Source organism: Cervus elaphus, chromosome 13, assembly GCF_910594005.1.
Source record: "Cervus elaphus chromosome 13, mCerEla1.1, whole genome shotgun sequence".
Taxonomy (NCBI): domain Eukaryota; kingdom Metazoa; phylum Chordata; class Mammalia; order Artiodactyla; family Cervidae; genus Cervus; species Cervus elaphus.
In genome coordinates, this window is record NC_057827.1 from 17,882,304 (window position 1) to 17,898,766 (window position 16,463).

Sequence of the window (16,463 nt, forward strand, 5' to 3'; positions counted from 1 at the left end):
TACCAAGGCACGGCTCATTCTTTCTCCAGGTGGAGAACTGATCCAATATCGTTTTAAAGAAAGTGCCAACAACTCAGGCCGAGGAATGCTTTTATTATTAATAATAATCCAACCCTGGTATTTGTTGCAATGAGACCTAACCTATGATAAATATCAGAATTTTAAGATTTCTCCTATATATTTCCCCACAATTTCACCTGGCTATTATCTTCAGCTCTGAAACAGTGCCACAGCCCACTAAAGACAATAATGTTTTCAAGGATAGAAATCCCAGGAATTTACTGTTGTACTAATCTTCAATTTGATCCCCCACCTCTCAGAAAATAGTTAAAAGTAAGTCATTGATATAAAAATATACAACAAATCTTCTAGAAATCTCCAGCACCACAGAATCACTTACTTTGTCAGTTAACTTAAGCTCTGGGTCCGTTTTAATTAGCTCCCAGTTTCCGTAGCCATGTTCATAAATCCCCAGCAGTAGACGAGAGTCATCCTCTACTCCCCACTCGACATCAAAATGTGCAGCTTTGACACGACAGGATAAGCAATATCTGAAAAGGTTTCCAAAGCAGGAGCACGTGAGAGGAGAGGCCTTTCTGATTTGGAAATAAACACAAATGAACATAGACACAGCATTCTAGTACATCAGGGAGAAGACAACGAAAATACTACATGCAACTGTAACTTCAAATCTATTTTCTAATGGCACAACCACCCGTGCATGGGTACATGTTATACTCACTTTTTTTTTTCTTCAGGGTCTACAGGGATAGATTTATGCAGCATCTCAAACTCTTCTTCATGTTGGATAATAGATTTCACATTAACCTGAACCCCAGATATCTTGATAGTTGGGCCTCTCTTTTTCCCTGGTCCTTTCCCTAAAGAACATCAATAGCATATTTGTTATGTGAGAACTCACTGCTGTTTCACAGAAAATGTAGGTGAACAATCCTAAATGCTCTCTTATTCCCTCAATGTATATCTCTGGTTTACTGTTAATCCAAAGATACAATCAGTAAGGCAAAAAATTTTCTCAATTAACATTTGTAAAATAATCTCTAAACAGTTCAGTTCTTTAAGATTTAGAATTTTTCAGTCCAGCAGTGTTTATAATTGTATTTTAATCTTCCTCTTCATTTTATACTTTGGCTCTAAAATTAATTAATGAAAGATTTTCAAGGTGTAATATAAACACTTAAGATTTTTCTTTTGTTTAACTCACCAATAAATTTTTTTAAGATGAACTTCTTTACTATAAAAGCCTGAGATCAAGTTAATACCTAACACATTTGAAAGGATGAACAAAATAAGTCATGGAAAGGTTGTCCCTAGCTTGAGTTTCAAATTAAAGTAATCCTAAAGACAAAAACAAAGCAGGTCAGCTCTAACCACAGACTTTCTGACCAGAGTCGAAATCCATGAGATAATGACACTTGTCTGTGAGAGAAAAGAAGCCCTAGGGACAGGGATGAAGGCAAGGTTCTCCATGTGTCCCTGTTTTACAGTTCTGACTTTGGGTCATGCAAATTGTTCACATAATTAAAAAACACAAAGTTTCATAAAAACAAGAAAAGTAGTCCCTAGAAACTGAAATGTAAACAAAAGATACTAAACTACATATTATAAGTTGGTGGCATAACCACACAGGGAAAAGAACAACTTCAAACAATTTTAAAACACGGTACTGTGTGTATTGCTAATGCATGTATTTTAAGGACAAAAAGAAATGCAAAGGAATCAGACTTTGCATTGAGAAGTCTTATTGTTAACAGTAACACTGGGGGAATTCCTTGGCAGTCTAATGGTTAGGACTCAAGGCTTTCACTGCCATGGCCCAGGTTCAATCCAGGGAACTAAGACCAAGCAAGCTGAGAAACAGCCAAAACAAACAAACAAAAATCATAACCAAAAAAAAAAACAGTACAACTGGGTATTAATATTTGGAAACATGTGTAAGACAAATACATGATTATGCTAATATTTCTAGGAAGAAAAATTTCTTGGCTTGAGAAAAGAGGTATCAATACTCTGACATTAGAATTGGAAATTGGATTCAGGAATACATTCAGTGCCAGTTTACAGAAAATACAGGTATATGGAAGGGGCTTCCCTGGTGGCGTGTTGGTAAAGAATTCGTCTGCCAATGCAGGAGACCTGGACTCAGGAATACACTCAATGCCAGCTCATAGAAAATACAGGTATATGGAAACATGTTAAGTAATGCCCAGAGGAAGCAATCCATCAGATTCGGATTGTGAATAAGCACAGAGCACGTGTGGGCGAGGGGGCACGTGTCACAAGGAAATATTCCCAGATATGCTGTGAGATGGACAAAGCAAGGTACAACAGTATGCATGCTACATCACCAACTGTGTTAAAATAGTATCTATTCCTTTTTTGAACACATATATATATATATTTTTACATTTCTAGAAAGAGACAAGAAACAGGGATAGTTGGTTTTCACTTTTGAGCCATATGAGTGTTAACACTTATTCAAATCAATTACAAGGAAAAAAGAAAAACACTGTAATGTTAAGGTTTACTTTTGAATGTATTCTGGGTGCTATAAAAGCACAAATTTGGATCACTGTCCATACCACTCAAGTTAAGTTTTTCTTTCTTTCCTGGGGAAAAAATACAAAAACCACATCTAAAAATGTTTTCAACTAAATTCAAAGTATTTTAAAATTCTATTACTCTCAGTAATAGTATAAAGAAGAAAATTTCAGAGCACAAATAATGCTCTACTTAGTGAAACAGCTAATACTGCAAGCCAAACATGACAACAAGCACTTCACATGTATGAAATTATGCAAGTGGCCATCCAAGCCCGCTGACTCAGGGCTACGACTCTATCCTGCACGAGACCCTTGAGAGGCTATCACTTGTCTCAGATCTTGCAACTGAGAACCATTAGGGCCAAGATTCCAGGTACACTGGTTGCCTCCTATGTGTGAACCCTTAATCACAGCTGACAGAGCCTCCTGTGAGTAACCCCAGTGAAGGGAGACACAAGAATGGAGGCAACTGCACAGATATACCACAGTCCAGGGAACAGAAATGGTCACACCTTCATCTCTTTGAGGTTCAACTATAAGGGTGTCCTTTAACAACAAGGACTTCAGCTCTCTCCAGACACCTCCGGCTTGTGCAGAACAGGCAAAAGTACTTTTGGTGTGTAAGAGAAAACATGCTACAGGTCAAATTCAATTACAACAAATTCTACTGCCAAGAAAGTCTCATTCTAACAAAGAGGTTTATAATATTCAGCTACTGCTTTGTCTATTTGGATTAATTCTCTAAATCCTTTATCACAACAAAACAACACCTGTATGTGCATCCAAGATAATTACTACTGGTGGTCTGTAATGTACTCACTTGGAGCCACAATACAAATGTGCCCAGTCAGGCTTTACTTCCTCAGATATTTACATCATTCAAACCACCTTGAACTTTCTACAGTAACATTAAAAGAAATCATTCGGCTTGTTCAGTGCTCTGCACCCTGGGCAAATCAACTTCGTTTGGGAGTAAATCTTTGGGATCTAACAAATGAGCTCACATAAAGGCAGGTGAGAGTACACACCTCAAAAAATGAGGGAAGCAACAGGATACAAGCATGAAGAAGGAGAGAAGAGAAGAGACCCCTGAGCAGCAGAGATCCCAATCCAGGTCTTTGAGCATCACTGAGGCAGACTTGCTGACTTACCCTCACTGGCATTTTCTTTCAGCTGCTCTTCATATTCCTGCATTGCTGACACACAGCTGTTGTGAATCAGTTCCCCCAAGCGCTTCAGATCCGCCACAGACTTATCTACCAGCTCAGCATCACGTGCTATGCACTCCAGCCTGAGGAAAGACAAACACCAGGACACATCTCAAGGCCCTGTGCCCATGTGACCTACCGCTTGGTTTTGCATAAGCTTGCTCCTGCAAAGACACTTTTCTCTTCATTCCTCAATTGACTGTTTCAAGGCTCCAACAAGAACGCTCCAGCAGTGACTATGACTAACTTACTTTCCGTCATAAAGAATTTGACTTGGAAGAGTCCACAAAAACAGACTAATTCAGAAAACAGGGGAAAGAGTTCAGCTTTCTTTATTAACTAAATGGGCTATCGGGTGAAGTGGCCAGAAGCTATTAGCACTAGTTTGCTTCTTTGTGCTCACTTTCCTTTCTCCAGCCTACTTCCATTCACTTCAGTGTTCCTAGAAGCAAAGTTCAGTTACATCTGCAACACATTTTGTTGATCTCCAAGTCATCTGGAGCATGTCATGTCTAAAAATCAGACTGTCAAAAGGTGCCAGACCTTAAAAATGGAAAATAGAACCAAAAAAAGAAACTGCTACATAATAGAAGGGAAAAAGAAGTGGATAAGAAACTATTGTGTTACTAAACTTACCGTTCAAGAGGGAGACCAAACTTCTTATACGCCTTGATGAACCTAGGAAAATGATTAATAAATCACATTTAAAAAGCAGACTTCAAAAAAAAAAAAAAAAAGCAGACTTCAGCTATGCTGGTGCAAACACATCCTGTGATGAAATATGAGCCATAAAAACGGTCAAAACATAAAAATGGGCAACATCTCTTTTGCAACTGCAAAATCCTTGCAACTGCCACTAAACGAATGAATATCGAATGCCTTTGAAGATAGCCAACTTAAAATGAGTGCTAAAAAGCTTTTCAAACCAAAGATCAACTTTATTCCCAGTGACTGGTCATGAAACTGCTTAGGGATGTAACTGAGTATGGTGGCTTAACTCTAGTAATATCGTTTTTAGAAGGTACAAGTTTATAGGTAATAGGTAATAAATGATTTAATAATCACAACTCTTATGATAAAATCCAATATAGTTTTACACGTCTATTCAGTCCACTGCTATTACTTTCAATTACATACTACAATATTTTCCATTATGTTCTGGTCATTAATACAACTAGAAGAGTTTTAGGACTGCCTCAAGTACTTTTTGTAATGAGGCAAAGTAAAATAAATTTATGATTTTAAACTTTTTAGGCAAAACTATTTTGGAAACTCTGACTCCTTCTGTCAGTGTCTCTGACCTAAAACCTAATCATCCTTCCACAGGTCTCTGGTCTAAACTATGCTAAATGCCAATATATGTGTAATCTGTTCCCTTCCCTAGAGCCAACCACTAGCACTTTCACTAAAAAAACAAGATTCACAATATATGAAGAGCATCACTGTAAAATGCCAAATTATCTGGTTAGGTAACAGTGAAAGAAGAGATACCATGGAGAAAAAAATGAAAAGAGAAGGCACGGCAATTCTTAAAAATGGTGATGAATATGACAATAGCTGTGAAACAATATTAAAGGAATAGCATGGATACAAGGATTAGGAAAGTACTATATGTGAAAGCAAGCCTGAGGGTTATTCCTCAACTCTACATTTCTTTTTCTTGACATATACTGAAATATTTTACATCTGAAATAATATGCCCTTTGAGCTTACTTCAAAATAATAGTGAGACAGAGAAGTATTCTAGGAATGATGGGATAATAAGGACCTCTGAAAATCTGCCCCTTCACAAAAGCAACAAGAACACTGGCAAAAACTGTCCAAGTCAACTTGGTTGGAATGCTGGAAATTAATCAAAGGCTTGCAGCCAACTTATAAGCATATATCCAAGAAAACAGCTGAATCTCAGTGTGAATGGTGAGCTCTCTGCCATTCTGACTTGCTCTGTTTCCCATGCCCTCTCCCCAGCACCAAGACTGCCTTGAAAACCACTTTCCCAGCTCAGCAGCTGCACAAACAGCAACACAGTGGCCATTACAGGGAGCAGAACGGGCTTGGCGCTCCGCAGAAGCCCCTTCCCCAGAGAACAGCGCTGTCTGGCCTGGCCGACGGCACCCTGAGAGACTCCATTCTCAGGCTCGTCTTCATTTGACTCGGGTTTTTGTGAAGACACTGTCCATAGTTCATCAGTCAAAATTCAATCAGAGACAAAGGTTCGACACCATGGCTGCCTGAAGCAGCACTATAAGCTGGGGATGAACAAGCTGATCAAAAACTGTGATGGAAAAACTGGGGTGAAAAGATGTTCACAGGTGTCTTTGAAAAGCTAAGGCATATTCCTTATTACTCAGCCGTTAAAAAGAATTCATTTGAACCAGTCCTAATGAGATGGATGAAACTGGAGCCCCTTATACAGAGTGAAGTAAGCCAGAAAGATAAAGAACATTACAGCATACTAACACATATATATGGAATTTAGAAAGATGGTAACGATAACCCTATATGCAAAACAGAAAAAGAGACACAGAAATACAGAACAGACTATTGAACTCTGTGGGAGAAGGTGAGGGTGGGATGTTTCAAAAGAACAGCATGTATACTATCTATGGTGAAACAGATCACCAGCCCAGGTGGGATGCATGAGACAAGTGCTCGGGCCTGGTGCACTGGGAAGACCCAGAGGAATCGGGTGGAGAGGGAGGTGGGAGGGGGGATCGGGATGGGGAATAAGTGTAAATCTATGGCTGATTCATATCAATGTATGACAAAACCCACTGAAATGTTGTGAAGTAATTAGCCTCCAACTAATAAAAAATTAAAAAAAAAAAAAAAAGCTAAGGCATATTCCTGGGAATCTAGAAGGCTGCACATGTGTAGGGCTGTGTGCAGGCACAGTGAAGACAGGAGAAGTTGTTAATCTCTCACCTCTGACCAGTCTTCAGGCTCCACACGAACAGGAGCTGAAGGATAAGGCAAAGTCGTAAACTGCCTGCCAGAGCACTGAACACACGCCTCAACATCCACAAGGAGTCCTTCAGCAAAGGCTGGAGATTTACTGTTTGGTAGACTTAAGGTGCTTAAGAAAGTCTCTGCCCAGTCATTAGCTGAGCTCTAAGCTAAATGAGCAGAGACTTCACAGAACTAGTCCAGAAAAGTTACCAAATAAGCAAACAACGACAATAACAAATAGCAAACACAAAAAACTCTGGCTGGCAGGGGGATTTTGATGTCCAGACTAGCCACATTTTACTACTTAAAATGTCCAGTTTTCAAAAAAAAGTTATAGGAAACAAGAAAGTATAATCTATAAACAGGGGAAGAAGTCAGTTTTCAATGGAAATAGTCTCTAGGAAATCCAAAAGTTGAACTTAATAGACAAAGGATTTAATCAACTATTGTAAATATATACAAGAACTAAAGGAATCCATGTCTGAAGAATTTAATGAAAATTTGAGAATTGATGTATCACTAAATGGAGAATATTAGCAGAGATGGAAATTATATAAAGGAGTCACATATAAATTGGAGTTGAAAAACTACAATAACTAAGATGAAAAAAATCACAGGAGTAGATGTGAACTGACAGAAGAAAAACATCAGCGAAAAGGTAAGTCAACTGAGACTATCCAATGTGAAAGAGAAAAAATAAAGACTATCCTTCAAAAACAAAGGAGAAATTAAGACATTCCCAAATAAATAAAGATACAACTTGTTGCTGCAGACCTGCCCTAAAAGAAATACTAAAGAAGGGTACTTTGGGCAGAAATGAAAAGACATGAAACAATAACTCAAATCCACATGAATAAACAAGAGCCTCAGGAGGATACCTGAGTAAGTAAAAAACACAGTGTATATGTATTTTTTTTCAATAACTCTTTACTTCTCCTCAATCATTTTAAACCTGTACAATAAAAGCACAAAAAGGGAGAAGGAATGTACCTAAACTGGAGTAAAGTTTTAGAATACCACTGAAATTAAGTTGGTATTAGTCCAAAATAAATTGCTCTAAGTTAAAATATTAATTATAATCTCCAAAGAAACCACTAAGAAAATAATTTTTTAAATGTAAAAGAAACAAGAAAATTAAAATAGTATACTAAAACTCATGCAATATAGAAGAATGCAGTAATGGGGGAAATAATGAAACAAAAAAGATACAAGACATAAAAAACAAACAGAAAAATGCAGACATAAATTCTATTTTATCAGTAATTGCATTAAATGTAAATGGTTTAAAGATTTCAACCAAAACAAAGAAATCAATAGAATGAATTTTAAAAATCATCTAACTAAATACAGCCTATAAGAGTTGCAAGTTGCAAAGACACAAATAGATTGCAATAAAAAAGGAAAAAGATACGACACATACAATATCAAAAGAGTTAGAGTATCTACATGAGCATTGAACCAAGATATAAACTTTAAGACATAAACTGTTGCTAGAGACAGAGGACATTTTATAATGAGAAAAGGGCCAGTCCATCAACACAACATATTATCAAGTACACACACGTAACAGCAGAGGCCCAAAATATAGGACGTAACAACTGACAAAATAGGAGAAATAAATAATAGAGCAACAATAGAGATGTCAACACCCCATTTCCAATACTGCATACAACCATCAGGCAGAAGATCAAAGAAAATAGAAGATCTGAACAGCAGTAAACCACACAGACCTAATAAACAGCTTTTGCACATCCCACTCAACCTCAGCGCAATATAGTCTTCTCTGTGCAACACTAGAGGTAGGGGGCAGCCGAAGCAGGGCCACACACAAGGCAGACTGCCGATTCATAATGGTTAAGAGAATACCCAGGGGAAAGGGTGCTGAGATTTTATCAGTGTTTGTATGTATTTACGTTTTTCCATAAGAAAGAAAGAAGAACAGAACAGGTATAAGATTTAGTGGGAAACAACGACCTCATGGTTTCAAATGCTGACCTAAAAGGACTACGTGATATAGTTAAATTAATAATATGGATTAGATCACAAAGCTAGCTATCTTCAGAGTTTCTACTTTCTTCACCTGTTTAAAAAGATAACATATAAACTAGGGGGAAACAGATTGAAAGCAACAATTTTAGATTTTTCTGGAGGGCAGAGGGATGTGAATCAGACACCAACAAATGTGTGAAAGTACTGACAGAGAAAGATGCCTAAAACTGACAGAAAGTAACAAGAAGCAAGCTGATGAACAATATGCTGTGTGTAACAATGTGCTGTATGTATTAGTAAACCAAACTGATACCAGTATTAACACTAACAGAAAGCAAACTGGGGTTATCTGTACTCTAACTTTTTATATTATACCATTTCTTCTATATACATTGTTAAGTATGTATGCATGTATGTACTCAAATTCTTCAATAAAAACAAAAAAAAGTTCCAGCCCAAGGTGGCCGCCAACAGCGTCTTTCCTCTTGGCTGGACTTTCTTCATCATGAAATGTTCAGAGCAGAGAACAAGTATAAACAAAGAGCTCAGCTGAGGAAAAGCTTGGACTCCAGTCTCCCTGCCGTCCTCCGCCCTCCTTGTCACCCAGGCCAGGGATGTACAGCATGCTCGCCCAAATGTGAGGGGAGGGAGAGCAGGGCCTCCACCAACCTCCGAATCTCAGCGTCCGTGAATCCCTCCACCAGGTCCTTCCGCACACTTCGGGGACGCCCTCTGCGCTTGGGCTTCTTGTCGTCATCAGAGTCATCTGTCTCACTCTCAGAGGCAGAGGACCTCTGGGCCTGTCTCTTAGACTCTGTGTCAGAGTCACTGTCATTTGTCTGAGCCTGAAAATGCAAAGTTACACTGTAGCAAATGCCAGGTCCAAGTGATCTAAGGACTAAGACCAGCCCATCTTAACTCCTTAAAGCTCAGAACTTCCTATTGTATCAGGCAAGTCAAACTGCCTTTAAGAAAGAGGGAGGCAGATAGCATGTGATGAAAGAAGATCTGCTTGGGGTATTCACACTGCCAGAGACATACTGTCTCTGGTCATCATTAAGTACATACTGTCTCTGGTCATCTGGTCACCATTAAGTACCCTGGAATAAAAATATTTGGATTGTAGGTTCATGCTTACTTTCTTGGGCAAATTACCTCTCCACGCCTTTGTTTTCCATTTGTAAAATGGGGATAATAGCATCTATAATACAGGGTTTTCATATGAAGTAAATGAATCAGTTAGTGTAAAAGCACTGACTTATGCCTGGTACACTGTGAATACTCAATAACAACTACTATTAGCTAATATTCATTTACTAGGATCTTAGGCAGACCTAAGTGTGCTATCACCAACAAATTGAGTAAAAAAACATAGTTTATCTATTTCTATGTTCTTGCAAAAATCAAATTAGATAGTGCCTCTCATGGTGCTTTGTAACTGAAGCACCTTTATATAATCTCTTACTAAGTATTTATACTAAGTGCTATGAACGAACATTTACAGATGAAGAGACGTTTGACTCTGAAAGCTGAAGGCCTTGCCGATCAGAACCAAACTGTCAGAATTACTACTTCTAGTGTCAGGCACAAAATGCAGCCTTCTATCAAACTCAAATTCTGTTCAGCCATCTCACAAAGGGCCAAGATGCAGAGATGGAACGTCTCCCAGGTATGCACCTGGGCCCTGTGCACGCGTCCACTTCCCTCTGCTAAGTTCCCAAAACTCTGCCCTGGAACCAACCCTCCATGTCAGAAGCACTTCCATCTCGTTCACTAGATCACCTTTTTAGTGGAACTCCGAATTCGAGGCAACATGTAAATCTCTTCCAGCTCCTTCTGCCGCTCTTCCTCCTCCACTTTCTTCCTCTGCTCCTCTGGGATGATCTCATCCCAGTCCTTGTGAGGACGCTCATCAAGCTCTTCTTCATCCTCCATCGTTGCGAAGTTGGCAACCTTACAACAAAAGGACTTCAGTCTGACCGACATTTCACTACTTCCCAAAACACCAACTACTGAAACGCCAACTCATGCAGTGCTTTGAATCTAAAATGCTATGAATGATAATAGGACTCCTATGATATTACATAATCAAAAAAATCAGTTTTCTACTAATTTCTCCCTTATCCCCTCAAAAAAATCTACTTGCCAAGTTCTAAAGTTCATCAGGAATTGTACTTAAGAATAAAGAAAGATAGAAAGATACAAACTGTCTTATGTTTTATTAAAAGATGTGCTATTATATCATACACATTTTCTAATATATTAACTAGAACTTTTAGATTTATTTAGATGATAATAATTGCAGGGAACTCCCTGGTGGTCCAGTGGTTAGGACTCCATGCTTCCACTGCAAGACTGCAGCGGACACAAGTTTGATCGCTGGTCAGGGAACTAAGATCCCACATGCCGTGTTGTGTGGCCAAAAACAAAGTAAATATAGATCATAACATCCGAATCCCTAATGTTAGCCCAGTGTGGACTGACAGGCCTGTACATGGTAAACTGCTACTGAATAGAGCTCATCTGAAACAAAGTGTAACTCAAAGTAGTAGCTACTATCTAGTCAACTGGTTACCTTATTCACTTTTATTAAAAGTATAGAAGCTCAAGGTATTTCATAATTTCACATGCTCAAAACTGTACTTTAGTCTCAGGAATAAAAACAAAACCATAAAATGCAAAAAATTCAAGCAAATTTGGAAGAATATTCCATTTACTTCATGTTGTGGTCTGATCACTAAGTCATGCCCAACTCTTGTGACCCCACGGACTGTAGACTGCCAGGCTCCTCTGTCCATAGGATTTTTCAGGCAAAAACACTGGAGTGGGTTGCCATTTCCTTCTCCAGGGGATATTCCCGACCAAGGGATCAAATCCCAGTCTTCTGCACTGCAGTCAGATTTTTTACCAATTGAGCTATCAGGAAAGCCTGATATCAGACATTTAGTATCTATTTATATAGACATAATATGTATTCCAAAAAGAAAGGCATCTGCATGTATGAGTCTGAAACTCTTAGACTATGGCTACAGAGAAACATCTACCAACTCTGGCCACTTCTGAGCAGTGGTGGGCAGGCCCCAGGCCTGGACTAAAGTTAAAGAGCTTTAGGAAGTTCCATTCCTCAAAATAACTTAAGAGCTGACACTGAAATCACAACTTTCAGGCAAAATTAACTCTTAACTTCCAACATGGATATCATGTCTTCACAATCAGAATTTTAATATTCCAGGACAAAACCAGAGGTGTGTAATTCCTGAGATTTAAAATTCAACATTTTTCTGTTCCATAAAACGAATTATCTGACTGATCTCTGAAGTTAAGCACTATTTGTAACTACTTTAGATCTCACTTTTAAAATGGTATTAGTTGATACAAATACCAATACTACACATACATCAGTGGTTCATGCAGTTGGGAATTTAACTTTCCCAAGAGTGGTGCAGCAGTCAAGGGCCAGACTCTACAGGCCAGAATCCCTGTCTAAGAAATAATAACAACTCCAAACGTGTGACTTTAGGAAATCTACTTAGCCTCCTTGTGTCTCAGTTTCCTCATCTATAAATGATGGTAACAGTGACTTCAACATAACATTGTTGTAAAAACTGAAAGACTGATATACAGAATGCACTTAAAACTGCTTATAGTATGAATTTTCTAAGGATTGGTTATTATTACTTAAGAAATGTGTAGTCATAAATACCTTAAAAAAGTGTTTGTTATGTTTCCAACATGTTAAATTAGGTTAACAGAAAAGAATCATTAGGAAAAGAAAGTCAATTCAGTGATGCACTCCAGACATACAGAGTCCCTACGTAAGCAGAATCCTACCTAACTAGATGCTGAAACATAATGGCCAAAGGGCTTTAGAAAGACAAGTGTCACCAGTCATCTGGCTTCTGATCAATCTGTAATATGCAGAAATTTTTCAGACCTAAATAATCATATAATATTTTGACAAGGACACCATCACGAAGATTACTTCTGTTTAAGAAGGGAGCATTAGTCACAGAAGTGAAATCCAGTTGAAACGCTAACAATTCACCTCCACCTTCTGCATCCTTAAGACACACTATCTCTGATCCTAGCCTTCTGTGATCCACTCAACCCTTTCTTTTTCTTCCACTGAGACAGCTTCTACCTGTGGCCAACCCACAGGTAGACTTCATCACAAAGTACTGCTTCCTCCCAAACACTTCTTTCTCAGTCCTAGTGGGTCTACCACACAAAATCATCCATGTAACCTCTTACCCTTGTCCCAAACATGCACGGAACCAACCAATGATGAATCCACTCAATCACATTCTCACTTGAATCTGGGCAACTTTTTGCCACTTTGATGACTCTTCTGTGCCTCCTAAGCCAATCTTCCACCTTGGAATGAACAACTGATCCAGTTTTTCTGACCTCAAGTAATGCTGGAAAGTCATCTGATCCTGCCGACTTGCTCTAACATGAAGTCCCACCTTCTAAATTCAGCTCTAGTCCCTATCAAGTTCTACCCAGCAACTCCTGGCCCCTGGATGGAGCCATCCCAAAACTGCTCCACTTCTCAGTAAACACCTCACTTACTGGTAAGTAAGGTCACCAACTGGAGCTTCTATATCATCTCTCCCCTCTCCTTCCCAAAGTGGATTCTTCTTTTGTCTTTCAAAGGCCAGATCTTCCATTTGTGCTTTTGATTATATCCCTTTCCAGTCTCCTCCTGGGCAATGTGCAACCAAACTGTCCTTCTTTCCTTAGAACCTTCAATGTTTTCCTATTCTCAAGCTCTTTCCTCAACCTAGAAACATGGTAACACCTTTCAAAAGCCTTACCTTGCCTGACCCTTTCATCCTTATAAATTACTTTCACTGTTTTCCTTACTAAGCTTTTTAATAAAGTCTATACTCAACGCGGTCACCTGCTACTCATCCGGTATCCAGCTTTTGCATTTAGTCCTGAACTCATTTAATTTTCGATCAAATACCACCAACCATCCCACAACTTCCCGAATGCCACGAAGTCAGCAGGAGCTTCCCCACTGTCACCTTCTACTTTCATACCTCTGACCTCTCTTTGTCATGATTCTACTAATGTCTCTCCCAAAGCTCCACATTATCTAGTTCTCCACCTGTCCCACTGACAGCGTATTTGCAGCCTTTCTCACACCAACTCTCTCTCTTCTATCCACCGACTCTGGGCAAGATGGACCACTTCGGTGGTTACCCCCATGGGAAGGACTGTACAGTCTATATTTACACCATTCTTGGAACTCTAGAGAATGATTTTAAGGGATATGAATCAACTTAGGTAAAAAGAAAAGCATAGAGTGTCTTGCACTGACAGAGTACTGACAGGCATTACTTATTATTGGTTCACAAATCAATGCCAAGGACTTTCTCAGACAATGATTTTAATACCTTAAATTGTGACAGAAGTTCATCTGTCGCACTTGTTGAGACTTCATTCTCTCTGGTTTCAGCCAAGCGCAAAATTTCATCTATATCCATTTCCTAAAAGAACATGGTAAAAAGGCAACAGTGGTTAGCATCGACTGAGAGTACTGGTGCAGATAAACCAACTCTCTTTTCTGATACTCCATTTTCTTTTACACTCAGTTTTTATAACGTTTTATATCCAACGTTTCAAAGTACTATTTATACAAATCATAAGATGAAACTTCAGAAATTACAAGAAATAAAACTGGAATAAAAAAGAGCAAAGACAAAATCCGCAATACTTTTCTCATTCTTTCCTAGTCAATTTTGTAAGTACTTTCAGCTCTATAAGAAAAAAGAGAAGCTGTGTTCTGCAAGTAACTACTCTTTCTTTAGAAAAGTCTCAGGCTCAGAATGTGCTTCCAGGAAAATTTAGACTCTCACAGATGATACTTATCAAGAAAATTTCCCCCCTTATTGTTAATTACCTGAGGCTCTGATTCCTCCCCTTCAAGTTCTTTGAAGAGATCCTCTGCTCCAAATTTCAAAATCGCTGTCAGCTCTTCTTTATTAAAAGGATTTGAACTGTAGAAGTAAAATGAAGTTGTACTCTCTTAGGGACGTCAAATAACCTCTATTGAGTTGTAAATATCTATTCTTCCTAAAGAGGTCCAACTATTGGTGAAAATAGAAATTCTGCCACAAGAAAAATGATCTCACAAATATTTCATGGTTTTTAATCCACAGGATGAGTCTGCAGTGGTAAACCTAACTTACCAAAAGACTAAGAAATTATTTTCCTGTTGGTTCATCTATTTACATGGGTAAGCAAGAAAGAAAATAAGCAACATGAAAGAAGGGAATTCTCTCTTCATCCTTTGATTCAGAAAGTTATTGTTCACCAAGAATTTTCAAACACCTCCTCTCTGGTCCAAAATAAAAGAACAAGCTTTTTCTGTCTAGTTTTCTTTTTAGTGGAAAATCATCATCACCTAATTAGAAAGGGCTCGTTTGATTTAACCTGTAACACAAACTCTAAGACAGCCACAGAAGAAGCTCAAAAATTTGGTCAGAACGTAAACTCTCTAAGAGAAACAGTTGTGCTTCCAAATAAAGCCGGTTGAAACTTAAAACTATTTTCCTTTCATACCCTTTTGTTTTCAATAAGAAAGGCAATCTCCACACAAACATTTTTACCAATAGTAAGAAACGGCCGCCAATTCACTGAAAAGTCCAAGGGAATTCTGTGCCAGGCAGAAAGCCTGATGGCGAGCACACAGCTGCCACTGCTGTGTCGTACGGCACAGGCAGAGCCAAAAGCAAGAGGCTGGAGAGCAGGGCAGGAAAGACAAGAAGGCACATGCGGAGGGCTGATACGCCAAAAAGTAGAAAAGCAAAGAGGAAGGAGAAACAGGGAAAGCAAAATAAAATGAAAATGTCATCTTGCAGTTTTGGCTTGGTCCTTTCCAAGTAATCAACGGATTAATGTCTGTTGTAGAGCATCTCATGAGAAGAATGAATGTATTACACGAAATGATGATGTAAAATTGACTTCTGCTACCTCTCCCACTTACTTGGACCTTCCAGAGTTGTTTTCCAGAACCGTTCGGCCAGTGGTATCCATGCGCTGAATCACCAGATGGTCCAATACCATCTTCTTTTTGGCCCGTTCTATGATCTCTTCCTCCACGGTCCCCTTTGTAACCAAGCGGTAAATATTCACCTGTAAGAAAAGGCAATGTTATGCTTATGCCTGTTCATACACATAGAAAGTTACTTCTGTCTAAAACTAAGAAGGGGGAAAAAAAAAAAAAAATCTGTTCTCTGCTATGGCATACTACTTGTAAGTCATCGATCCAAGCAGACAACTTAAGCATTAATATATATAATATCTTCTACTATGGGCAGCATGTTACATTCTTAAATAAAAATTGCCGCTAAGAACTATTATTATAGCCTTGACCTAACGATAAAAATGCTGCTAAAGAATTATCTGTTTCACCGAAACTGAATCTCCAACCACATGTGAAACTTAAAGGCAGCTAATATCGGAACAGACTTTGAAATTTATCCTTGAAGGAAACAAGTGTGTACTTTTGCAGCATACGACAGCGCTAACATTGAAGATGTGTAATAAAAGTAGACTGTCCCGAACAATGTGAATACAACAACTTTTCTATACTAAAATAGAGACAAATTTTCAATTCTAAGTCTGTTCATCATGTACCTTTGAGCAAGCCAGAAAGTTACTGGTCATACGCTTTACAGATGGTGAGAAAGAACTGTTCCATAACTATAGGCTCATCTCATCTCAGCCCCAAAGACAGCTTCTC

At 38.6% G+C, this 16,463-nt stretch overlaps 1 protein-coding gene across 9 annotated transcripts in view; it reads right to left on the bottom strand.

The window, feature by feature from the left end:
* The window catches only part of CHD2 (chromodomain helicase DNA binding protein 2), a 128,419-nt gene that overhangs the window by 29,721 nt on the left and 82,235 nt on the right, over positions 1 to 16,463 (bottom strand). For 5 of the 9 annotated variants that reach the window (XR_006344415.1, XM_043921864.1, XM_043921865.1 and 2 more), the window contains 9 exons: positions 15,705 to 15,853; positions 14,619 to 14,715; positions 14,113 to 14,205; positions 10,493 to 10,663; positions 9,380 to 9,555; positions 4,409 to 4,450; positions 3,716 to 3,855; positions 743 to 881; positions 401 to 551 (listed from right to left, as the gene is read on the bottom strand). Coding sequence is in view for 6 of the 9 variants with exons in the window: in XM_043921864.1 (XP_043777799.1) it covers positions 401 to 551; positions 743 to 881; positions 3,716 to 3,855; positions 4,409 to 4,450; positions 9,380 to 9,555; positions 10,493 to 10,663; positions 14,113 to 14,205; positions 14,619 to 14,715; positions 15,705 to 15,853 (1,158 nt within the window). In the remaining 3 variants the exon portion in view is untranslated. Of the gene's footprint in view, positions 1 to 400; positions 554 to 738; positions 882 to 3,715; positions 3,856 to 4,408; positions 4,451 to 9,379; positions 9,556 to 10,492; positions 10,664 to 14,112; positions 14,206 to 14,618; positions 14,716 to 15,704; positions 15,854 to 16,463 lie in introns of those variants that run through there. The other 4 variants (XR_006344416.1, XR_006344417.1, XM_043921868.1 and 1 more) reach the window with 3 other exon arrangements.